Source organism: Lepidothrix coronata, unplaced genomic scaffold (genome assembly GCF_001604755.1).
Source record: "Lepidothrix coronata isolate B3197 unplaced genomic scaffold, Lepidothrix_coronata-1.0 Scaffold85, whole genome shotgun sequence".
Lineage (NCBI taxonomy): Eukaryota > Metazoa > Chordata > Aves > Passeriformes > Pipridae > Lepidothrix > Lepidothrix coronata.
Genome location: NW_016690265.1, coordinates 2,382,791 through 2,407,770, shown reverse-complemented (window position 1 = coordinate 2,407,770; position 24,980 = coordinate 2,382,791). Strand labels below are relative to the sequence as shown.

The 24,980-nt window shown below is 40.4% G+C and overlaps 1 protein-coding gene across 2 annotated transcripts; it reads left to right on the top strand.

Annotated features, from left to right (window-relative positions):
* The first annotated feature begins 73 nt into the window (after positions 1-73).
* NELFA (negative elongation factor complex member A) lies at positions 74-24,591 on the top strand. Of its 2 annotated transcripts, none has more exons than XM_017820786.1 (12): positions 74-817; positions 951-1,215; positions 8,270-8,441; positions 9,593-9,754; positions 10,657-10,746; positions 12,608-12,738; positions 12,921-12,990; positions 13,828-13,916; positions 15,044-15,155; positions 17,387-17,643; positions 18,720-18,819; positions 20,335-24,591. In XM_017820786.1, the coding sequence occupies exons 1-12, from the start codon at positions 789-791 to the stop codon at positions 20,517-20,519; spliced, it is 1,662 nt and encodes a 553-aa protein (XP_017676275.1). In that variant the 5' UTR covers positions 74-788; the 3' UTR covers positions 20,520-24,591. The 2 variants fall into 2 exon arrangements, with proteins under 2 accessions (XP_017676275.1, XP_017676276.1); XM_017820787.1 differs by having other exon boundaries at positions 75-836.
* The last annotated feature ends 389 nt before the right edge of the window (positions 24,592-24,980 follow it).

Genomic DNA, 24,980 nt, shown 5'->3' with positions numbered 1-24,980 from the left:
TCCTACAACTTCTGTACTTTGATTTCAACCAGAAAGACACCAAATTGAAACGTTTATGCTGCACTTGAAATTCAACTCCGAGTCTTCCGGGATTTAGGCAATTGATTTTCAATTTAAATAACAATGAATCGAATCGCTGGGGAATACGACTGTATGCACACCAACCCTAATTTCTGAGTGCCTACCCCTAGTGCTGCAGACACTGAGGTAACCTCCTACATCGCTGAAGCACCCAGCACACAAAACTCTGAGGAAAATCGTGAGGGAGACACTCAGCTTCTGTCAAATCGCAGCACCACGGTGGGGCTTCCCCGCCTGGCCGGAGCTGGGCTTGGCGAGCGGGGCTGACGGCGCCTGAAGCGCACATGGCGGCGGTCTGAGGCACTTTAAGGGGCCCTCAACGCTAATGAGCTACCGGCGGTGCTGGGTGGGACACGGTCCGGCCATAGGAAGGGCAGGAGGTCGCTAAGGGAGCGGGTGACCCGCCCTCGGGGCCATGTGGGAAGGAGACGTGGTGCTCCGCCAAAAGCTGTGCTGGGAGGCGCGGTGGCCGGCCCGGCTCCGAGGGGGAAGCCCTGCCTCCGAGCCCCACCGTCCGGCCCCGCGGTGGTTCGGCGTCCCGCTCCCGGTTCTCGACCCTTTCTGGCCCTGGAGAGCCCCGGAGGAGTCGGGGCGGGCTGTGAGGGACAATGAGAGGCTGACAGAAGAGCTTCTCTGCGGTGAGGCGGCGCCATCTTGCATTACGGAAGAAAAGCCGAGGCGGGCGCCATTTTGCATCTGCCCGAGGGATGAGAGGAGCCTCGCTATTTTCCGCCTGGTGGGCGCCGCCATTTTAGGTTACGGCAGAGCCTCCGCCTTTCGTAGCGCAACCTCATTGGGCGCCGCCATTTTGGCTTACGAACAGGACGGCGACCCGCAGGGGTCCTCACCCCCTCCCTTCCTCCCTTTAGGTGCCTTCATAAAATGCCCGTCGAGAATCCCCTCTTTTTTCGCCCCGCTCCCAAGATGGCGTCGATGCGGGAGAGCGACACCGGCCTGTGGCTGCACAACAAACTGGGCTCCACGGACGAGCTGTGGGCGCCGCCGAGCATCGCCTCGCTGCTCACGGCCTCGGTCATCGACAACATCCGCCTCTGCTTCCACGGCCTCTCCTCGGCCGTCAAGCTCAAGCTGCTCCTGGGGATGCTGCACCTGCCCCGGCGGGCGGTGGATGAGGTGAGAGCCGGGCGGGAGCCGCAGCGAAGCGCGGCGCGGGTGTGTGTGAGAAGGAAAAGAGATCGGAGATGGCATGAAGGGGCAGCGGCGCCAGCACCGCTTCCCCCGCCCGCCCTTTTCTGTCCACACGGAGGCTGCGGGGAGGGGACACCCCGGGCTCCCCCACAGACCCTGGGGGACGAAGCCGAGCGGCCGCTGCCCCTCACGGGCAGGGCTGTGTGGTGGGGCTGGTCCCCACAGCCATCCCCGCCTCTCCCCTGCAGACTTTCTTGGACGAGGAGGGGGAGGACTCGGTGTGAGGGGAAGCGCTGAGATTGCCCGTGATAAAGGAGAGAGTGGAGTGGGAGCTTTGCTGCTGCTGCTCCTCCTCTTCCTGCGCTTTGGGGACTCCCTGGCTGGCATTAGTCTTTTAGAAGCAGTTTGGACGTGCGAGCCATCGTGTGCCCCCACAGGGCTGTGGTTTAGGACACTTTTGGGTGCTTTTGGGGGGAGAGAGCTGTTCTGAGGCAGTGGTTGTTGTAGGGCTAGGACAGAAAGGCGTGATCGTTTAGGAGCTTCCTTCACTCCTTCCTTAGCACTGGCAGCTGTGTAGGTGTCACAAGTCGAACATCTCGGCTTTAGGAAGGACAGCAGCAAGTGCTGAAACTTTGAGAGTGGAAGATCTGGGGTCTGCGCTGAACTGGGCTCTTCCCCACCCTTGGAGCCAGGGTTTTCTTGAAGAAAATTGCCATGCTTTTTGTTTGCTTCTCTTCACCTTTCTGGGAACAGCTGGTGCTTTCCTTTACACTCCCACCCCAAATAATAAACTGGCTGGCTCGAGTCTGAGCTGGCTCTGCAACCTTATTCCCTTGGCCCTGGACCATACTTGGCTTATTCTTACCTATTGATGTTTGGTGCAATATCTGGAGAACGATTAGAAATCTTAAGTTTGTTCAGCCAGATTCGAGGAATTCCCCTCCTACTTCCATCGTGTAAGGTGTTAGTTCCTGGTAACAACCATGGAAGCGGTGTGTAGTTAGTCCTCCCCTTGTGCAGGGTATTCTCAGCTGTGCTTGCACCAGTCTCTTTCTTGGCTAGGACACAGCTGCTGCTTAGGCTTAATACACATATATACTAGACAGGGTGTGGTATCTAAGTTGGATTATTGTATGTTCAGCTTTTGTGCACTTCTAAGCTGAAAGTGGACAAGCATCACCTTTAAGCAATAATTTAGTGTATGTCGGTGCTTGTCTTGCCACGTGCATCTGAGTGGTTGTTCACTTTGTCACACTGGTGTCAATTTAAAAAAATTCTTGTTTGGCACGTAAATGCTGATTTTTTATTTTCTTTTTTTAAACACGATATTAATGTCCAGTGCATAAGCTGTCACCCTTGTGTGTGACAAATGAGGCTGTATTTTGGACAAACAAAATAACCAAGGCCAGAAAGGGGGGATGGGAGGTCGTGTGAACTCGTGAGTTAGCAAAATTGTTCTGAAGTAAGTGTGAAAATCCAAGTAGCCTGGAAGAAATGAGTAATGCAGCATTTAGAAAAGGCTATCAAATTAGTGGTGGTTTTAGATTGAAAAGAGCTTCAAAAAGCTTAGGGACCTTCATAAATAACACTCATGCCAATTGTTTGAGGGAGCAGCATTCAAGCAAACTGAAATAATTTGTTGAAATGCTACAAGAGTGTTCACTGGGTGGGTAAAAAAACCCCACGTTTTAAACCAATTCTGAGGAGGATGGATCTGTGCTTTTGTTAGCTGTGGAGATAAGGTGTGTGTAGTTGCTGTGCCTTTTAGTGTATCCTTTAAGTGGTCAGAATGTTCCAAATACAAAGCTCTTGTTACTGCTGTAACAAAATATTGTGGAATTTTTCAGTTTGGTAGAGCTCACAAATTCAATAACAAATTTCATCCTTCGTTGTAAACAGATCATGCTTGATTGAGATCTACCTGTAGCATCTTAATTATTTCAGGGATGTGACTTCCTTTTTTTTTTTTCTTCTTAAACTGGAAGGAAAGGCTTTAAAAAGTGGTTAAAAATGGAAAAACTCATGAGTCAGAAACCCTTAACATCACTAGTAGGCCTGCTATTATCATTATAGACTTCCTTCTATAGGTGGTAAAAATAGCTGATGTAACAAACTGCTGACAGAAAGGGATGTTGTCTTATCAGACACTCATCATTTGTGGTGAATTTGCTAAAATAGTTGCATTTGTGGAGATTTGTTACATAACTTACTGTTAAGATTTTTTGATATTTTAACTGGCATTGAGTGTCTTGCCTGTGATACCCAGAAAACAAGAGAGATATGTTTGTGTTCAGTGTGGATCTGCAGCAGCCCCTACTCAATGTCTTGTGGAGTGCTGGACGTGGTGTCTTCCTGCCAGCGGAAGTGCACCAGGACAGGGTACCTGTAGCTGCCTGTAAATTAATTTAGGCATTTGGAAATCACTCCCATATCTGAAAGTGATAAAACTTAACTGTGAGAGTACTTAATGAGTCTCTTTGGAAAGTCACATGCCATGTGCCAGTGTGTATCGATCATGTGCAAGAAGCACTAAGCTGGCATTTGGAAGCTTAATTGTATTGGAAAATATATTGCATCAGCTTTATAAAGCTTTGGGAACCTCGACAGTGGGTACAGAATATGTTAAATGTTCCCCTCTCTAGATAACAGATTCGACTTGGTTGTTTCTCCTTAAACTCTTTTTTGAGTTTGTTTGTTTTCTTTATGATAGCAGTTTCACCAAGGCTTAGGATAACATGGAAACCATTTGTGAGAAGACATTTGAATAGAAAGTTATGTGGGAATTAAGGAAACTGTGGTGGTATTTGGTTTAGAAGGGATTTAATTCCTGCTGGTCCTTTCTAAATCTCTGTGAAAGCTTCAGTCTAGACAAGTGAATTTTCAATGAGCTCTCTTGAAAGCTCAGTCCTTCACTTAAGTGGTTTTTTTCCTCATATGTAATATCTCTCGATTTTCATAATGTTTTCATTCAACACTACAAATATTATATAGATATAAGTGACTTAATCCTCGTAATACTCCTGTGGGATAGGTAATAAACCTCATTTTTTTTATCATGCTGGGAACCTCATTACTGTGTGTTTGTTCCTGCTGACTAGTAAGAATAATTGGCTCTCATTTTCATCCTAAGCTGTGTTTCGTAGGCAGTTATCAAAAATACCCTTTCCCACTGTAATTCTCTGGGCAGAACTTGGGAACTCCTGAATCTCTCAGCCTCCCAGCTTTTCAGCTGCTAAATTTTTTTCTAGATAATTGCACTTATTTGAAATGATGCCTAAAGCTCAGTCTAGTGCTGACCAGAGTTTCAGTTGTGAATTTGGCAGAACAGTTACTTCTGTTTATTTTGTATATTATAGTCTTGTTAACCTCATTCACAATGGCAAATGCAAGTTTTTTCTTTCTGTGCCAGTGTTTAATTTATTTGTTCAGGGTTAGACTGTGATGTTACAACCAAGTTTGGAATCAGGACTGTGCTTCTGTGCTTTCTGAATTATCCTGAGAGGAAGATCCCTATCCCAGCAGGGGCCTGCCCTTTTATTACAGTAGCTGCAAGAGAGCAAAAGTCAAAACTGTTTATTCCTTCTGGCTTATGTGAACCAGGAGTCATCTACTCATGGAAGTGGGAATTGTGGAGTACTGGTGCAAAGGAGTCAGAGGGCACATGACACTTGCCTTTCCCTGGGTTCAGAACAGACAGGCTGCTCTGCATCTTTTTGGCCTGCACTTACTGTTCTTAATTATTCTGTGATGTAATATAGTATATTTTAATCTAATAGCACTCTTGGCCACTTCTACTCTTTTTCATGATTAAAATGCAAACCAAATACCATAGTGATACTCGATCCATCCTTGTTTTGTACTGTGTAAATATTAATACTGTACTTTCAATCCAATGCTTTTAGTTTAATGAAAATGCTCTATAATAATAATAGAGATACCTATTAAATATCACCTCTATGGCCCCTGAAAGATTAAAACTTGATTTTGTTGATTAGCCACCTGTTGATGCAGTTGTCTAGATGTATAGTCCCATATATTAATTTGGGCATAACATAAAGCAAATGAACGGGAATTCTTTGCAAGAAGTCATATCAGAACCATCATGTTATGCCTTACTAGTAACATTTCCTTTTTTACTCCTTCCCACAGTCCTGTTTGTGTATTCTTCCTGCACAGCCATTATTAATCTGCCTTTGTTCCCAGACATTTTCCATCCTACCTGATCCTCTTTTGCTAGATGTTTCTAGTCCTGCCCTTTGCTTTTTCTTGTATGCCAGCAGGCTGAGAAAAATACTTGAGATGCTTAAGTTTCAGATGAGAAAAATGCCAGAACATGTTGCATCAGATCTTGACATTCATGCTTAACAAGATGCTGGTTGGAGCTAAAGGGAGTTTTACTGACCCAGTGTTGCAATCTTAAACAATTAAGAGTTTGGGATTATGGCTGTGCTCTATAAAGTGACCCAAAAACTGTCTGTAGGGATTCCCTGTTATTTTAAGTTTCATTTCAGGCATTCTCAAACCACAAATGAAGTATATTTTTTTCAGCTGCCAGTTGAACATGTATTTAAGTTGCCATTTGAAGACAAACCTGAGTCAAAACTTGAATCCAGGCTTGTTAAATGCAAACCCCTATTCAGGCAAGGTCTCTGGTTAGCTCACAGTAGGAGTTAATGTGCTTTGCTTCCTTGTGCGTGACAGTGACTGTTCTTCCATCACATTCTTTCTGCCTTGAGGCCTTGTGATAATGTTATTTGCCCAGTGCAAGGAAAACAAGTTGTTTCTGGGCTCCTTTCTTGAAGGAACCAAAGGCTTGTATAGTGGTGGGTTGTGGCATAAATAGGTTGCCTGAACTTTAATCCTGAGAACAGTGGGGATGCAACATGCCCAGACAAGAGCTCTTAGGAACTTACACGGTATAGGCATGTAGCTCTGTGAATTTTTGGTATAAAGAGGAGTTTTGTGAAGCAGGTATGAAGGGTAAATTGTGAGGATACAGGAGACATTTTTCTTCTAGCTATTGCCTGAGTTTGCTTTGATGGAGCAAATCACATTCTGTGCACTTACCTGCATTAGTGGTTTCCAGATAAAAACTTATAAAAGCTATAAATGCGTTAGCTCTCATGGCATCTTTTAGGTTTTCGGGTGTTTTGTATAAATCACTACCTTGATTCCTGAAGGATGGATAGGAGAATAAAAGACTTTGTTCTGATAGTGTTCACAGCCATCCTTCTCCTCTGTAGAAGTGACTTTCGATGAGCAGTTTAGGTTAGAGAGAATGAGAAGTTTGTGTGGAGGTTATGGTGGGCTTACATTTACTGAAAAAGAAATGAGCAATGGAGGATAGTGAAGACTAGGACCTCAGGGGTGGATTCTTTCCACTGGGTGTGCATCAGTTAAATTGGACAACGCATTAAACAGTGTGTGGTTCTGGTTATGTGCTCAGTTTAACCCAAAGCAAATCAGTGGCAACTGGCTCATGTTGAGTCTCCTTCCTGCTCCACTGTTTTTGTGGTTCTGGTGTTTGTGTGTTGCAGTCAGTCACACCAATGAACTGGTTGAGCATAAAGCTGGAGAGATGCTGGTTTTCTGTCGGATGAACTGATGCAGTTCGTTTCACAAACACGTTACTACGAGCCTTGGAACATGCAGGGGGTGAAGGACAAACAGGCTCTATAGTGGACTTGTAAACCCTTCCGAAGTGAGAGGCCAATAACATTGTGTGGGTGAAAGGAATTGAGAAATGTCAGTGTTTGTTTGCTTCTGAGTTTAAAAGTGGATGGGGGGAATGGGGAGCAGAGGTTTAACTTTTTCTTAAAGTTGTATGAGTAGAGTAAGCTTATTTGATTAAATGTTCTCATATAAAAAAAAAGACTGGCTTTAAATAAAGGGAAAGGAATACAGCATAAAGGTGAAGATGAGTTTCTTGTCCTCCTGTGTTCAGAAGCATGTACACTGTAACTAAGCTGTATGTGCTACAATGGGTTGTGAAAAATAAAAATTCACATATTTCCTTATACTTGCTTGTACATTCTTCAATGTTAATATCATACAGATAGAGTATGTTTAATTACTTTATGTAATTTTACCATTATGTTTTGTGTCTTGATAGACATGCAGTACATCTCGAACATCTTAGTTCTCTGATGCTAAAATGCTGTAAAGCTTACATGAAAACGTACTTAGTTAAAAAAGCAAGTGTTCAGTCTTTAAGGGTTTCAGCTTACCCGTGAATGAAGTGAACCACTCATTTAAGAGATTCACTGTGTAGACCCTGACTGTAGTCACCTTGATATTCATTTCATAGTGCCAGCAGACAGGTCGATTAGTAATTAAAAAAACTACTGTGACAATGAGACTTTTCAAATTCATCTTATGCATTACTTAGCATTTTTCAAGATAGGTGCATAAAGAAAATTAACTTTTCTGACTATAGAAACTCTGGGTAAATGGAAAATCTTTGTACTTTTGACATAATAGAGTCCTGTGTTTATTTATGTAATACATAATTTTTGTCAAACAGTACAGTTTTGATTAGTCTGAAACACATTATTTTGAGGGCTTAATTATGATGCAGATACGGTCTGTCTGCTTAATTATACTGTAGCTCAGCAAGGGGCACATCTTCATTTAGATGCCTGTTTAAATAACTTGTATTCTAGGTGATACTCTTATCACTGAATAGAAGGTGTGGGTACACTGGGAGTATGAGTGTAGAACATAAGGAGACGGTAATTTAAGAATTTGACCTGCTGCTTTTAGTAAAAATGTTCAGTGCTAAACAAAGCTTTGTGCTGCCAAAAGCTCAAAACAAACTGGAGTAAGATTGGCTGAAAGCACTAGAAAAAAATTACTTTGATTCATTCTTTACTTAATTGTAGAGTTTAATGTGTAACTTTGTGGAAACAATCTCCCTCTTCCCTTCCCCAGTAGTAAAACATTATGCATGTTTATGCTAGTGTCTTTTTAAAATAAATCCAACTATAACCTGTTTAAAACTGTTTCCAATTGGTTGATTTTCTTTTTCTTTTTTTGTTAGATGAAAGGGGCACTGACTGAAATTATCCAGCTCGCTACCTTGGATTCAGACCCCTGGGTCTTAATGGTAGCTGATATTTTAAAATCCTTTCCAGATACTGGCTCCCTTAACCTTGATCTTGAAGAACAGAATCCCAATGTTCAAGATATTTTAGGAGAGCTTAGAGAGAAAGGTAAGCCCTTCCTGTTGGTGAAAATTGCAGAAATATGGTGCCTTTTTTCAAGAACAACCTGTCATTTCATCTGCAGTCTTGCTATCTTAACAGTAGAGGTACCAGGACAAGCAGTATGTCTTGTCTCTGAACTACCACAGTTTATGACATGGAGTGTTACTGGACTGGGAACTGTGATATTTGAGGAATGGTAACTTCCTAAAATGTCTTTTCACACATCATCAGAATTTACATGTCAGGTATTGCCCTGGGTCTTAGTGCAAGGCAACACACAAATTAATGTGGATTCATTAGTGTCAGACAGGCTGTGTGTGCACTGATGGGTAACAACTGAGTGACTGCAATAATTAGAGGGTTTTCTGTTTTGCTGTCTCATGTCCTAGTACTGAAGAAGACAGTAAGTCCCTGTTTTTCTTGCGTGGACAGCGTCGTGTGTGTAGAAGGACCCTGTTGCACTAGGCAGGTGGGCTGCCTCTGCTGGAAGTCCTGTGGGCAGCAGGTGATAGGTGCTGGAGGGGAGACTGACCTCAGGAAGAGTTGTGCTGCCAGTGTCCAAATAGCTGCAGATTGCCCAGCAGCTGAAAATGTGGGTCCAGCCACTTGCACAGTTGCTGCTTCAAGCAGTGTAGTAAATGGTGATGCAAAACTACTCGTACTTCAGTGGGTTTATTTCAGCACACTGCCTAGAAAAAGCCCTCAGGCATAAATGGGCAGACGTGATTTTGGATTTGGGATTGCAGCAGAACAATAATAAAATGACTTGGAGGTGGAAACATTTTCTTATTTTAAACAAACAATCATTTGTCTGTTCACACTTGATTTGGACTTTATTCAGTAGTTTCCTTTTCATGTGTAATTTTTAAGGACTCTGAGATGTAGTAATTTTATCTTTTTTGACAATAGTAGAATATTTAAGATTCCAGTAATTTGCCTAGGTATAGTTAACATGGAAGCTTTTATGAAGCTAATGTGAAAAACAAACATCCTAATAACTGGTTACACACTGTGTAATAATTGGAACTAAATTACTCTTGGTGTTTAAACAAGTAATCTAAAATTTAAAACCACCTGTACAGTCTAGTTGTAAAATGTTTTGTAATTAGCTGTCAAGAGGTGCTAATACCCATGTACTGTGTTAACTCTTTATGCAGTAAGTGAATGTGAAACTTCAGCTATGTTGCCGTTGGAATGCCAATACTTAAACAAAAATGCCTTGACAACACTAGCTGGGCCACTTACTCCCCCAGTGAAACACTTCCAGCTGAAAAGGAAACCTAAAAGTGCCACTCTCAGAGCTGAACTCTTGCAGAAGTGTAAGTAGTATTAAGATTGTGTAGCAAATTGAATGGTGAAAGGAAAATTTATATTCAGTCTTATTCTCCAACATGGTGATATACATTAAAAATTTCTGTTACAAGAGTTTTGGTTAAATTTTTCTTTTCTGGACTGATGTGTGGAAGAGCAGGTGCAAGTCATCTCGGCCATGATTACATTAAAATTCTAATCTTAATTTAAATGCTGTTAGGATTTCAAGGCATACGAAGAGCTGTGGCTTTTTAAAGCACAGATGAGTTCTCTCAGGGGTATATTTAACATGTGAGGACTTGTGAGGGACAGCGTTGGTTAAAGCTTCTGAAACAAAAGTAAAATGAGAACCCAGTTTTATTTTGCCGTGTGTTTTTGCAACAGGGAGCAAGAGCTGCTAATTAATGTTTTCCTTTTGCTCAGTATTGGCTATATAGGGTGTGAAAGCCAAGCAGGTTTTCACTAAAAAAAAGGCAGCATATGTGTACATGGACGTATTGGTAGCTGGTTGAACTGAGTGATCTTAAAATAGCTTGCTGTAGCTGCTGTTCTGTTGCAGCAGCTTGCTACTTTCTTGGGTGTGACTTGAGTAGTTGATCTGGTTAAATACAAGATTTGTAACTTTATGATGTTATATGTAACTTAGACAATTAACTCAATAGAGATTGAAATTATTTTATTTTGGTAATCTCTTTTAGCTTAGATCACCTTGTCAGTTGCATAGTCATTGATTTTGCATTTTCTCCAAATACTGTGTTAACTTCACATAAATGACCTGGATTTTAATTAAAGTATAATTCTTTCTTTGTTGCTATTCCCCTCTCTTTATGTATTAGTTAACGTTTTTATAAGAAGCAATGTGTTTTTTTCAGCACAGGTTCTGTAATAACTAAAGCTTTTTTCTTTTTAGCAACAGAAACTGCACAACAGCTCAAGAAGACTGCAGGAGTGCCTTTCCATGCCAAAGGCAGAGGACTGGTCAAAAAGATAGATACAACAAGTATGGCTCACTTCCATCACTTTTCAGAAAGAAAATCTGATAAAATGGCCTTGATGAAGAATAAAATTACCATCTGGTTTTTTTACAAAAACTTAATTATTTTTGAAGCAAAGAATTTCTCCCTTTCTGCCTCCCTGTCTCCTGATATTTAAATATTTCTGACATGTCTTGTCAGAAAGAACAAGAATGTGGAGGTTTTTTTAAATGGCAAGTGTATCTGCCATGCTTCTAAAATGTATGCAGCCAGATCATGCCTGTAGACTTTGGTAGGAATTTAATTTGCATCACTCCAGGAATAACTCCTGACTAAGCCATGTTGCTCCAAAAGGGAGCTGAGTGGATCACAGTAGTCTGCTGTGCTCTTTGAAATGCTGTGAACTAGACTGAAACTATATTGCATTTGTATAATTCTGTCTGGAGAAAGAAGGGGGACAGTGTGTTCTCTGCAGCCAAGGCTGTGCGATGACTTCTATTTAATGGACATGACAGACACTTATAATGATTCTTCAGCTTTATATTAAGAGATTTCAACTGTTTGCTGAAGTTTCCCAACTCCTGAATTTTTCAAATAAGTTTTTGACTAGAAGCAAGAGGAGAACTCAAAATTAGTTACATACTTTAAATCACTGCACAGGCCACCACATCACTTTTCTGGCCACCAATGTGATGCTGAGGTGTGAAACTTTGAGTGATTTCTTGGTTTTGTGGGTAGAAGCTATGAAGTACTTTGTGTTGATGCTATTTAAGATGTGGCTTTGAGGACCAAAGTTTGGCCTCACGTTCATGCAGGAAATGCAAAAAGTCTGGTTGTAATTTGAACTAAAAGTTGTCCCAGTATAGAAAATGACCATTAGTTCTTGGCATTCTGTTTAGCTGTTGAACTGATAAAGCCAGGTTTTAGACATGGCCTTTGGAGCCAGGTGGTCTCTAGAAATAGGAGTTGGGCACCAGCTGAGGTTTGCTCTGCTGGAATGTACTCACATGAGTCAGAGGGTTGTCCTGTGGTGAAAGGGTTTTCAGTACAACATGTAGAGGGGTACAGAGTCTCTAACATCAAACTAAGGTTCTGTGTTTATCGGCAACTTAAAGAGTATGATGAGATTTTCAGGAGGCTCAAAGACCTGATAGATAATATATATGTGTCCCTAATTTTTTGGTAGGTAAAAGAACGCTGTATTTAGCAGTAGCATTAAGTGTGAGGTAAAGGGCAGCAGTGTAGAGTTGGGGGAAAACAGCTGCTTACAAGGGTAGCTGATTCTGCTGAGACTGATTGAGACAGCAGGTGTTCTCTTTGCACTGTAGACCCAAATTGGGTCCTCGCTTCTTGTGCAAAGAGCAGCTCTAGAATTTCAAAGCCCTGTGTGAAGCACTCGTTTACCTTTTCAGTAGATATGAGCCCTTAGCCTTGCAGAAGCTTGGCTGAGAATCTTTGATTAAATACAGTTTTACCAAGTAACCGGATTGTGAAATTCAAAGAGCAACTTTGGCAATAGCTGGATTCAAAACATTTATGTCCTATACCATTTTATGTGTTCAGAGTTTATTTTTTACAAGTAAAGAAAGCATCAATGAGTGTAGGAAAAGTCGATTTTGCTATGAGTGCACCCATTTGAATACTTCAAGTAGAACAGGGTTGCTAGCATTAGCCTAGAGATTGGCTCTTACTCCTTCTTTGAAGGGTAAAACCTAATCTGACCTCTGAGGGACATGCAGTGTGTTACAGACAGTTCCACATTATAAACATTTGAAGTTAAAGGGGAGGTAGGGAATGCATTAAGAAGGGAAAAAGCTGAAAAACTCGAATATGGTTTTTGTAACTAAATGTGTGTATCAGTTGTTGCTTTTTTTGATCTTCCCTAAGCACCACTCAAAGGAATACCAAAACAAGCTCCATTCAGGAGTACTTCAGCACCAAGTGTATTTAGTCCTTCTGGAAACAGAACTCCTATTCCTCCTTCAAGAACACCTTTGCGCAAAGAAAGGGGAGTAAAGGTGGGTGCGCTCATTCTTGGGCTCTCGTTTTTTTTGCTCAGTTCTCCTTCCTCGTCTAAAGTGAGTTTCTGGTGCTGTTTTGAATTAAATATCAATATATTAAAGAAAAAGAGCTAAGGATGATATTTAAACTACATACATTTAACAGTGGTTATTAAGTTCTTTATGGTCTTTCTTCTTAGCTTCTAGATATCTCTGAGCTGGATATGGTTGGTGCTGGCCGTGAAGCAAAGAGAAGAAGAAAGACATTAGGTTGGTACAGCATTCTTCTTACAAAGGCTGTCAATATGCCTGCAAACAGGATCTAGATTTGCAGTACCATTTTGTTCTCAATTTGGTAAAACTTAGCCTAAGCTAAACTTTAAAGACCAGGAGGATGATGTGAACCAACCCAGAAATGTTTTAGGGGAAGATTTTCACTTGTTTTATTTCAGTGCTCCCATTCCTCTTGCCTTGTGCCCAGTAACTCAGTCATGGAAAGGATTGAACTAGTCATCCATTGTGCATTGGGCAGCCCAGAGTGTGAGTGGCTTCGGTACTGGAATTGCTCTGAGATATTCTGCTTACTTCTACTGGCTGTAGAAGTAAATTAATTGAAAGTAACATTGAAAAAACTTGGAGCACTCTTCAAAATTCTGGCTGAGAGATCTTAGCAAGTGAACAGTATCCAATATCATGCTTTTAAGTCAAGTGGCAGTGCAGTGCTCTACTTAACCATATCAAGAAGATGCACTAGTCAGTATATCTGTTCCAAAACAACCTTTTTGTATTTTTCACAAAAAAAAACCCAACTCAGCAAAACCATATTTGGAATTAAGTTGTTGCTTGGGCTTTCATGCTTTCTAATGTCAAAAAATTAGCCAGTTCTGCCTAATCACTCAGTTACTGTATCTGGTACATTGTGGTTCAGTACATTATTGGTTTGATTATAAAATTGTATATGGAGATTATCTATTTCAGCATATACTTCTTTAATCGTGTTTTAGCAGACTTTGAGAAATGCATTTTTATATCTTTGTTTAAAATGTATATTTAATTCAGTATTTCAGAAAACTTTCTTGAACTGACTTCTGTTTTTTTATGCAATAGATACAGAAGTTGTGGAAAAACAAGCCAAAGAAGAAACAGTAGTAGAAAATGCTACCCCAGATTATGCTGCTGGCCTTGTGTCTACACAGGTAAAACCAAGCAATCAAACAAAAACCAACTAGTAAAAAAAAAAACCCAAAACCAAACCATGATGCATGCTACTCTAAAACAGCTAAACACTGTAATGATATTTTACTCACTTTTTTTAAATGTACCTCTTTATAGAAAAATTTTTACATAATTTTTTCACCCAAAAAAAGCAAACCTGTTTCTAGAAGTAGTTCAAGTAAGGGAGGGGGGAGGAGTTGTGTGTAGGCTGTTTTCCTCCTGTGTCAGGTATGGTACGGTATAGAAACTGTCATGCAGCTTTCTCTCTGTCAGGACATAGGTTTTAAAAGAATTCTATGTCCTGCCCCCACTTCTGAGTTATAAACTGTTTTCTTGGCATGTTACACATGCCAAAAAACAATATACAGGCAGATATTGCTAGGCCAGAGCCAGCAGTGAAGGTCATTGCCCGTCTTTCTGCAGAATGCTCGGAGTATTTTTCTTTTAGCAAGCTCCACATTTTACAGAATGCCCATCATTTATCCAGTAAGGCTACCTTAAATTATCTGTGTGCTAGACATGTTCCCCCAAAACTTCTTTCCTCTTCTTTCCTTTTGTTTATAAGGCTGGATTGGACAGTGAAGATCCTGATAGAGATACTGTACTATATATGCAGTGTCATGTATAGTTAAGTACAAAATGTGACTTTCTTTGGCTTGATCTTACATGGCATCCGTTGTGTTGCTGTTCACTGCCTTTTTCCGTGGGAACAAGGTTTTTTACCTGAGCTGTTCACTGCTGCCTTCTGCTTGCTTATGTCCCAGAGGCCTTTGTGTTCTCTTGGTGATACTCTAGTAGGTCTTCTGCCCATGGAGGAACACAGATTTCTGCTTACTAATAGTGAAGAGCATGTTTGCCCAGGCAGAAGGTCACTTAATTCTATAGAGTAATTCTTCACAGAGTACCATCTGCACAAATTTCCAATGTCTGAAGTAGAAAGTTAGCATTGAACAGGTCGTTAGGTAGGACTCCTAACAGAGGAGGCAGTAATTGAGTTCCCAAAAGGAATATTGTAATAAAACTAATGTTGAAATTGTGTTTAAAATTCAGAAACAGCACGCGAAATATATAGTGTGGCTTTAACACTTTGTTTTCTTTCTTTTTGTAGAAACTTGGCTCATTGAACAATGAGCCTGCACTACCTTCTACAAGTTATTTACCTGCTACCCCCAGCGTGGTGCCATCTTCCTCCTATATCCCAAGCTCTGAAACACAACCAGGTAACAGACACATTTTTGCTCTTTGGACCTACTACCTCCAACTCTGTACAGTTTTGCTGTCTAGCTGCTATTTTATTTATAAACCTACTGTCCCTCTAGCAAAACTCCACCTTAGGAGTATAAAAATCCATTGGAAGAACCCAACCTTTGGGTTTGAAGTAACCAGACATGTCATTTAACCTAAATAAAGAATGTAATTGTTGGCTTTAAGTCTTAAAATGACTGCCAGTTAAGTAAGTAAAACGATTTACTGATTTGGTTTTTTTTCTTACTCTGTAATAGAAAATCCAGCTTTTTTAATCCCTAAAGAGACAGCAGTAATAAACATAAGTCTGGAGTATATATTCCATACAAACATTCATATGCTAGCACTTACAGAACAGTTGCTTTCAAGAATCAGATTTATTTCTAGAGGCAAGTGCACGTTAGCTTTCACACAGTCCAGGATTAAGCCATCTATTTTCCTTTTACCTTTGTAGAACAGTCTGATGGATAATAGCTGTGATAGTATCTGTGAGATCCTGCATATTTTGAAAAAGTGCTATGTTACTTTCAATTCTAGGAAATTGCCGATAGTAAAAAATAGTTTGTACAAATCCTTTATTTCTACACCTCTTATTTTTAACCCACTTGGTTTTACTCTTCCGTCCCTGCTGTGTGTAAAGTCTTAAAGGAGTGTATTAATTTGCACTCACAGATGTGCATGACTGAGATTCATTACCAGGTCTGGTTGTTAACAGAGAACCAACATTTCAGTTTAATACATTAATTTTACTTTTGCTTGTGAGCTGTGGGATGTTGGTCACTACAGAAAAATGTGTATGCAAACCCCAGTCATTTCACTTGGCCTCTGAACAGTTTAGAATCTCTCTGAAGGTCCATGCACATCTTTCTCTGGCAGAAAATTGGCATCTCTAGGAGGAACACAGCCAAGAGCACATCAGTGTGTCAGCAGCTAGTACTATTTTCCAGAGTGTTGGCATTGTGTTCAACAGCAGGAAAAGTCTAGTTTAAAATTCCCTGTTGTCTGTTCTCTATTTTTATTTTAGGAGTATAGAGTATTTAGCTTTTCTTACGGACAAGGAATATAAAACTGTTCCCTTGATATAAGATGCACACAGAAGATCCACAGATTTGGTCTCATATAATCTGAGGCTCCATAATTAAGCCCTGTTACTTTATGCAAGTCAGTTATTATGACAAGAGAAGAAGCTGGTAATCTAACAGTACAAAATTAAGGAGTAACTAATTGGTACAAATGTTTGTCCTCTCAGTTGTCCCCTTTCACATCCACTGGATAATAGTCATACTGTTAAAGCAATGCCATGTCTGTGCTGAGATGGAGAACTGTAAACCTCTCATTCTCTGAAATCTGATCTGAAGGGTGTCAGCATAGCTCTGATCGATACCTGCCTTAGAGTCTGCTGTGAACAGTGTGAACAGGTCAGATTAAACCCCATGGGGTTTGGGATGGGTGCTTAAGCAGCTGTGCCCGTGTCTAAGAGCTGCAGAAGAATATAACTGGTGAGTGTCCACTGGATAGTTACCATTGGCTGTGATCAAGCTACTGAGATTTCCTAAGTTCCCTCTACCTGCAACCAGGTTTGGAATAGTAGCTTCCTTGGTGCAGGTGAGTGGATCAACTTTGAGAAAGAACGGAGTTAAGACTTGTCAGTATTGTGGGGTTTTAATGCTCTTAGCAGTTGGTGTTTAAATAATGAGTGATTTGTGAAGACTGCATTTAATTCTGGCATCTCTTTAAGTATATTTGTATTTTCAGTGTCTGTTACTGGCTGAGACTTAGTTACTGTTCCTTTGAAAGCTGTTGCTACATTAGATAAAAACTGCTGGAATATTTTTGGTTTTGCTTCTACATAACAGTACAGCAATAGTCCTGGTAGGATCAGAGCACAGTTGTTACAGCAATATAAGATAAGCAGTAAATAAAGCAGTTTCAATTTAATAAGTCTGATATCCATTAAACATAAAATTTGATACTAAATATAGTGTAATCCATATTGGACAGCTAATTACTCTGTTGTCTAATTATTGCTAAAGGTAATTGAGTGGAAAAAGCATTAGCTCTTAAATTCTTCATGTGGATATTAGCATATTGAATCGTGGTGCTAAAATGGAATAATCAGAATTTTTAGGGTTTTTTTAAAGGCCATTGGTAATGCTAATCCCTATTTGTGGATTATGTTTTTAATTATCCTGATTGGTTTTTGCAGCTGGCTCTTCACGAGAGGCCTTGCAGACTAACAGACAGACTGAAGAGCCTGCAGCTCCCAATGCTACTACAGCTCTTCCTGCACAGTTCAAGCAAAGAACACCCATGTACAACAGTAACTCTAATCCACCTGCAGCTACACCTACCTCACCCCTCACGCCCACCACGCCTCCTGCCATCTCCCCTGCGGCACAAGCACCACAAGTGGCCCCCCAAACTCAGCAACAGCCACCACCGAAGAAAAGCCTCTCTCTCACAGTATGTAAAACCAGGTTCTTTTTGACTGATGCTTTTGATGTAGGCTGGAAAATGCCAATTTTTATTATTGATCTCATTTACTATGTTGGCAGTTCCTGGTCTTTGGATCATGGAGTGGTTGAGGCTGCTTTTTTATTACCAAAGATAATGTGAATGTTTTGTGGGTTTTTTTTAGCATCGCTGTTTTAATGTTAATCACAACATTTTTAGTTGTATAGTGTTAATGTCGCAGTAAGATGTTTTTATTTACTTCTGTTTGTAATGGAAAATAATGTTGTTTTACTCATTAAAAAGAATTTTGGGAGAAAGGTGTATTTCCAGGAGAGCTGTTGCCCAGCCAGTTTTACATAATGTAAGCTGCTTAAAAGGATCCTGTCACTGCTGTGGTAGGAGAAAATATATCAATAGATTATTCTAAGATGAAAACCTTTATTTCTGTTCTCATCACTCCGCATCACAAATTTTTCAAAGCCTGAGGGTGGGGAGGAAACTAAACTCAACAGCAATTATATGTCCTGAGGCATCTTATTCCTGGTATGTGGATATATATTATATGCATGCTTGAAGGTCAGTAGGTAACTAATTCAAGATGGAACTGATCTGAAGACTTGGCTAAGCACATCTGTAAGCCTGGCTTGCAAGGTCTGAACTTTAAGAAGCTGGGTGAATTTTTTTTTACAGTATCTCTACTTCATTTATTAAAGAGAAAAGAAAATTCTCTGAAATGACTGCAAGCCTGGGTTTGTTGGACCGTAGAGGAAGCATTGTGCTTTTTTTCTTTTTTTCCTATGCCATAAAGGACACAAAATTGATAATGTAAACATTAAGTCTCTCACATGTTTCTGTAACTATTTAAAGGTGGGGGCTTTTTTTCCACTTTCAGAATTCAGTTGTCACTGCTGGAAGTATTAGGGGCAAGTATTAAAAAAGAGGAGGAAGCCTTGATGTTAAGGGGCTTTTTTTTGTTTACTTTTTGTAGGTCCTACCAACTTCACCATATTCTTTTATGCTTATTAATGTGGTCCCTGTTGGCAGTGTCTCTCCACTGGAATTGACATTTGTTGTATCTGTTGCAGAGGGAGCAAATGTATGCTGCACAGGAAATGTTCAAGACTGCAAACAAAGTTACAAGGCCAGAAAAGGCTCTTATACTTGGATTCATGGCAGGATCCAGAGGTATGCACTGAGACTAATTTAGCTTGCTTCTGAATACCCAAATCTGCAGTGCACTCACACATGCACATTTAGAAATGCTATGCTGTAAGACTTTGCTTTAGGTTTGCCTGTATATGCTGGACTCCTTCCTTTACTGTGGACTGGACGTAGTTTTATGGATTATAGTTCTAGCTACCTGGAAGTGGATCTTTTAGGATCTATTTCCCATAAGTCAGTTTGTCAGAACAACTGCTGAACACGATATATACATAACTGAACATATTGTAAAATCACAACTTGGGGTTGAAGGAGAAACAAAGCAGCTGGTCAACCTTGAACAGCCTGGTTGGGTCCTGCTACACTGTCTAGAAGAGCAGTGGATGTAAATTCTTCTGTGGCAAGTCCAGGTACAAGCTGGGAATACAGAACCTCTTGGCTAGCTCCTTGCTTTAGAAGCTAGCAACTGCTGTCTCAGACTTTAGATAACCACTGGGGCTGTGAATCACAGGGAGATAAGCTGTCTCATAGCTGGATCCTGTTATATATTGGCCTTGATAGACCAAAGCTGTTTTACCTACAAGATTATCGGATGTAAAATGAGAAGGGGCTTAAGAGTCCTTAAGTGAACTCCATCATCTGCACTAACTCTGGTTTCTAATTTGGTATTTGAGGGTTCTTATCACTGGAGCCCTGGAGCCTAAATGTGACTCATACATTTAGATTAATGCAATAATCCAAATTAACAAAGATGACCAGGGTAGAGTTACTGTGGTGATCCTTGGACTTTAAGTTTGGTGTATCTTGCATTAATGATGGTGTTTTTTGTATTAGATGCTACTTCAAATTGCAGTAGGAGAGTGTACTTTAATAGCTACATGAACAGCTTTTTGTAATGTAAGATAAAGCAGTATTTTTGGAAGAGTGTGTGTGTGATATATTCACGCATACAGAAAAGAATATATCAATATGAATTTCTTCAGTAATAACATCAGCACCTTCTGAAGGTTGGGTAAATAACTGCCAACTGATATTCTTGAACACCATTTGAATACCTTGGAGTGTAACATTTAATATTCTACTGGCATGGAACTGAGTCTGGGACAAGTGGTTTCAGTGAAGCTGTTTTGGCTTTCTGAACAGCTAAAAGTTGTTGAGGCATTTAACTACAAAATGTATCCTAAATAAAATAAGTCTGGTAGTTCAGGTTTACCAACTCCTATTCAAATATAAGCTTCTCTCCTGACTCTCAAGGCAGAGAGAAATGACACTGGCATGTTTTACTCCCCCTTCTGTTATTCTTCCATTTACTTTAGCCTTGGGCTTCATCTTTAGAGGTCTCGTTTTGTTATCCTTAAAGCTCAGTCTGTGGAGTATAGAGGGAGGGAGATCTTTGGCTTTATGTTTTGCTCAGTTTGGGGTTTGAGGTTTGTTTTTTGTGTATTGGGATTTTTAAGCATAAGAACCCCTTTAAGTGCTCTATAACTTGTCTAATACAGTGTCGAAATGTATAATTTGTTTCTGTTCTTGTTTCTGCAGAGAATCCTTGCCAAGAGCAAGGTGACATCATCCAAATTAAACTCAGTGAGCATACAGAAGACTTACCAAAGGCAGATGGCACGGGCAGCACCACTATGTTGGTTGATACGGTCTTTGAAATGAACTATGCTACTGGTGAATGGACCAGATTCAAGAAGTACAAACCTATAACTAATGTTTCCTAAGAGATGCAGCAACAGCAGACTGGACCAAATCAAGCTTAGAGTCAACCAGCTCATAGTGTATGTCAACTGTACAAAATGGCATTCGTGTGTACATTTCTTATTACCCTCCAGAATAGAAGCTGTGGCTCTTCAACCAAACTGGGCTCAGTGAACACAGAAGATGGGGTCAAACTCACTCTTTTTTTTTTTTTTTAATTAATCTTGGGAGAGGGAAAGATGATCTTGATGGGGAGACGTTGTGGTTTGTTTTCCTACAGTTCAAGATGCTGAAAAAGATTACAGATGGGAGCAGTTCACTGCCTAGTGCTGGAAGAGAAGACGACTGCACAGTTCTTCATGGTTTACCATTAACTGAGGGCACAGATCTTTATTGTAAAAACATTTTCTTTGGCTACGTGGGTTCTGTCGTAAGAACAGACATTTGAAGCACCACAAGTCAGTGCTTGATTACTTTGTATTTCAGCTGCAGTATAACTATTGCGGGTGGTATGTCAGTGTCTAAAGGTACCCACTGTATGTTTAGCTTATTTGTGCTTGGGTCATAGGATGAGATTGAGCAGCTTTGCTAACTCGCTATATTGTCAGTGTACATGCCCAGCATGTGTTAATCTGTATTTGGCATTATTTGAGATAGAGAGAAACTAAGTATCATAACTTTCTGAAGGAAAAAAAACTGTCTAAATGAAAGAAGTAGTGGTGGCTTGTCACTGCCTGGAAGTGACAGCTCTTTGCCGTGGAAGTCTTGGGGTTGAAGTCCATCTGAAGCTCTTGCATAGCAAACCCTTTGCACAGCATAACTTGGATGGGAGGAAGGGAAACCACTCATCTCAAGACCAATTGAAACTTAATTTAGAAATGGCCCTAGAAATGGTTGAGACATACATCTGAGAAGAAGTAGTAGTTTTGTTGTCCTGAGGCAGTGTTAGTGTATGTTTGGTTGAGCAGTCACAATGTGTTTGATCACCATGCCCTGACCCAAAAAGTTTTGAATGACTGTAGCTGTGGTTCTTACCAGTGTAGTTTTATCAGTATAATCGCTAATGTGGCCACAATTATACTGGCATATAAATGTGCCTTATACTTGTCCCCTGCTAGTAGAAGCACATTTTTATCTTTATAACTGTGTTCACACCACTGGTGTAATCTGGCTTTAATAGTACAAACAAAGCTGGCATTTATTGAGAGGACTTGTGTACATAAATCAGGATTGCTCCTTGGGAGACTTGGCTTCATCATTTGAAGGAGACTTGGATTCAGCGTCTGGTTTCTGCCAGTAGTTGTGTGTGGAGCTGTGCTCAGTTGGGAATGCTGCTTAGAAGGAAGAAATACAAAGATGAGTAGCAGAGTGGTGATGTGGTGCTGAGAAGGTACCTTGGGGCTGACTTAGAGGTTCATGTTGAAGTTGAACTCTTAGGACAAAATGAGGCTTTTTTCTTTTTTTTTTTTTTTTCTCTGAAAAGAAAGCAGACCAAATCCCATAGGACATTTGTATACTAACAGACATCTAGATGATTTGATTAGAGTCTTGTTTTTTATTGGGGAATTTTTATTGCATTTTAATTTTAGTTTTTCAAGCAAACGATCCAACAGGACAGGGCAAGTCTAAATAATAAAAGAACCCCTGTATTCTACAGTGTTTTAAGATGTGACCAAAAGTGTAGATTTCTTAACTTTATTTAAGCAAATATGCAGAATGTTGTAGCTCCTGTGATGGCCAGTTATGTGATGGTAGCTGCTGCCATTAAGGAGTGTTGTGCATGTTTTAGTGTGAAAGTTAATCACATGTAACTGTCACATCGGGGCTGTCCTCCACGTAATTACCCCATCTCAGAAACAATATAGATTGTAATTTTGATTGCAGCTTTTCTTTATAAACAGCTAGAAACCAACCTGACAAGTGAGGATGAGTAGTGAGTTTTAGTTTTTAGGAGTTCAGTAGAATGCTTTATCATGGTTATAACTTATTTGATTTTAGCGTGTTACATGGTAAGGGCTAAGGATAGAATATGAAAATATTCATCTTTTAAAAAGAAAGGTTTAAAGAAAAGTGACATTCCTTTTCTTGTCTGCATTCAGATTTTGAAGTTTTCTTGTGAAGACCAGTTTTCTGTAAACATATACGATACTTGTCTGTCTTGCAGCTTATTTAGCAAGCAGGAACAGTTATCAAATACAGTTTTTAAGAAGGAGCATTTAGGAAATTGGCTTGAGGGGCACGTACTGTCACTGTAAACTGTTGATGAAAGACTTGTGCAACTGTGTCGTAGTCAGGAGCTGCTGTGTGGTGGCTCTTTTGGCTTCCTTGAGAGTAATTGTAGTCCCTCACTGAACTTTCTTGGTGCACAGAAGTCTGTATTTCAGACCTAGGGGTGGACAGTTGCCACTCTCCTCTTCAAGAAGCCCTTCTAGGATGCAGTGGAGTCATTTGAGTGCAGTAGTATGTAGGAAGCTTAACCATGCTGCTGTTTGTATTTGCTGCATAACCCAGTTGGTCTCCAGGCCTGTTTGTCTAAAGTCAGTCATATGCAATAAATGGAAATTTTAAATAGAATTATAGTATATTTTTAATTCTGTTCAGTCATTAGAACAAGACAACACTGCAAAAATAAATTATTTTTTAAAGTGACTTTATGACCCTCAATATCAGAGCATTACTTCAACTTGATCTGTGAATCTAGAAAGTGTTTTTAAATGCCTAAACAAAGGGAAGGTTTTGCAACATTGTTAAAATGATACAGTAAGGAGTAAAACTACATAGAGCTCTTCAGTTCAGCAAATTCAGTCTTCAAATCAGTGTTCTGAAAGTAGGAATGGTGCCAGACAAATCAGAAAGGGCAACATCAACATTGAAATTCCAATATACTGGACTTGTTGCATACAGAACAAAATCTGGCCCTGGAACTTGATATTTTTTGTCTTGAACACTCAGTCACTCGGTTGTGTTCTCTGGAGCTGAGGCTCAGTGTGTGCTGTAAGTTAAACCAAACACTCGTTGACTCTGGAATGACTCGCAGATGCACCCAGAAGTTGACCATAGAAGTAGTTCTTCAAGCTTTGCTTGTGTCCATTCCTCTTCCCTTTATCCCAGCATGAAGCTTTAGGAAATAGCAAGCCCAAACTGTTGAAGTTTTAGCTTGAACTGCTCCTCAGCAAGGAGGATGTCCCAGTTTCTTTTGCCCTTACTTGTAGAGAAGCCCCTGTCTCTGCAAGCCTAGACATGGTATGAATTAGCTTGTTCGATTTTTAGAGTGTGGAATACTGGAGAAGGAGGCAATGAAAGTGGCTTGTGTTTTCCCTATCCTGGCCAAACTTGGTCTTACGGGAGAAAGAGCACATATGTGCTTGCCCAGGCTGCTTTAAAAACTTCTCCTACAGTTGAAGTGCTGGGTTTCTGTTGGCTCCATTTTTGTTCACGAGTGCTGTGAGGACCAGAAAGAGTAAATGAGTGTAACAAAGAAGCTGAGCCCAAGAAGGATGCTGAGCAAGACTTCTGATCCCACACAGATTCCATCTTAATTGTCACTAGAACATTTTTTTGCTCTCTAGTGCTCTGTAGTTATCTCCATAGAAACCAGTCTAGGCTTAGTACAGTTAACATTGGTATTGGGCCTGTATTTTGTGGGTTAACCTGATTTTGGCTGTTAGCTTTGCCATTTAATCTTTCAGTTCAATACCATAGGATGCAGTGGGGAGGAGCCTTTGGTAGTTACTTGACATCCCCGTGTGGAATTGGTCACTTCTCTCGCTGAGTTGTGTCAAAGTGCAGACCACTTGTCCAGATGAAAGAAATCTTGAGACTTTGACATTACACAGTTTAAGGGTGAATCACGTTTTCATAGTAAGATCTGACTGGAAAAAAAAAAGACTAAAAAATGTTAAACCAGAGCCCTCTGGGAATCTGGTGCCTTTAACAAAAACTGTCATTTTGTAAAATGTCACATCTATAGCATAGCCCGTATGTTTTCTATTTTTTTTTTTTGTACAGTTGTAAATTCAAAATATTCTGTCTTTGGGTACGTATTTTCAGTGTAATACAGTATGTATAATAAAAAATTTAGATTTTCTAAGGAAATGGACTGACACTCGTCTTAATCAAGTTGTTCATTGTATTGACAGTTGAATCATTATACCACCAACCTGAGACCAAATGGCCAAATTGCACAATAATGTGTGTCCTTTTTAGATTTATGTTGCCATTACCTCTGTAGATGCATTTCAGAGTTGCTATTTCAAAGCTGACCTGTGCTGGTTTTGCTGGTTTAGGATATTTTTGAGTAGGAGATCTACTGAAATGCCGTCTCTTGCTCTCCGTGTGGCTTCAGTGAAAGCTGATGAACTTTGGGTGGTGTGCCTGTGGTTGGGTACTGTGCTGAGGCACTCGAGCCACAGCCAAGACCTGATGGCTCAAGGAAGAGGATCCATGCACAGGTTCTGTGGATTGCCCACGTGGTGTGGAAGTGT

What these genes read in the sequence shown, in the direction of transcription:
- NELFA (XM_017820786.1), top strand. Translation starts at nt 789, where the DNA reads ATGAGAGGAGCCTCGCTATTTTCCGCCTG. An exon ending in AGGAGAGCTTAGAGAGAAAG is followed by an intron (nt 8,442 to 9,592) that starts GTAAGCCCTTCC and finishes CTCTTTATGCAG; the next exon opens with TAAGTGAATGTGAAACTTCA. An exon ending in AAGCTCTGAAACACAACCAG is followed by an intron (nt 15,156 to 17,386) that starts GTAACAGACACA and finishes TGGTTTTTGCAG; the next exon opens with CTGGCTCTTCACGAGAGGCC.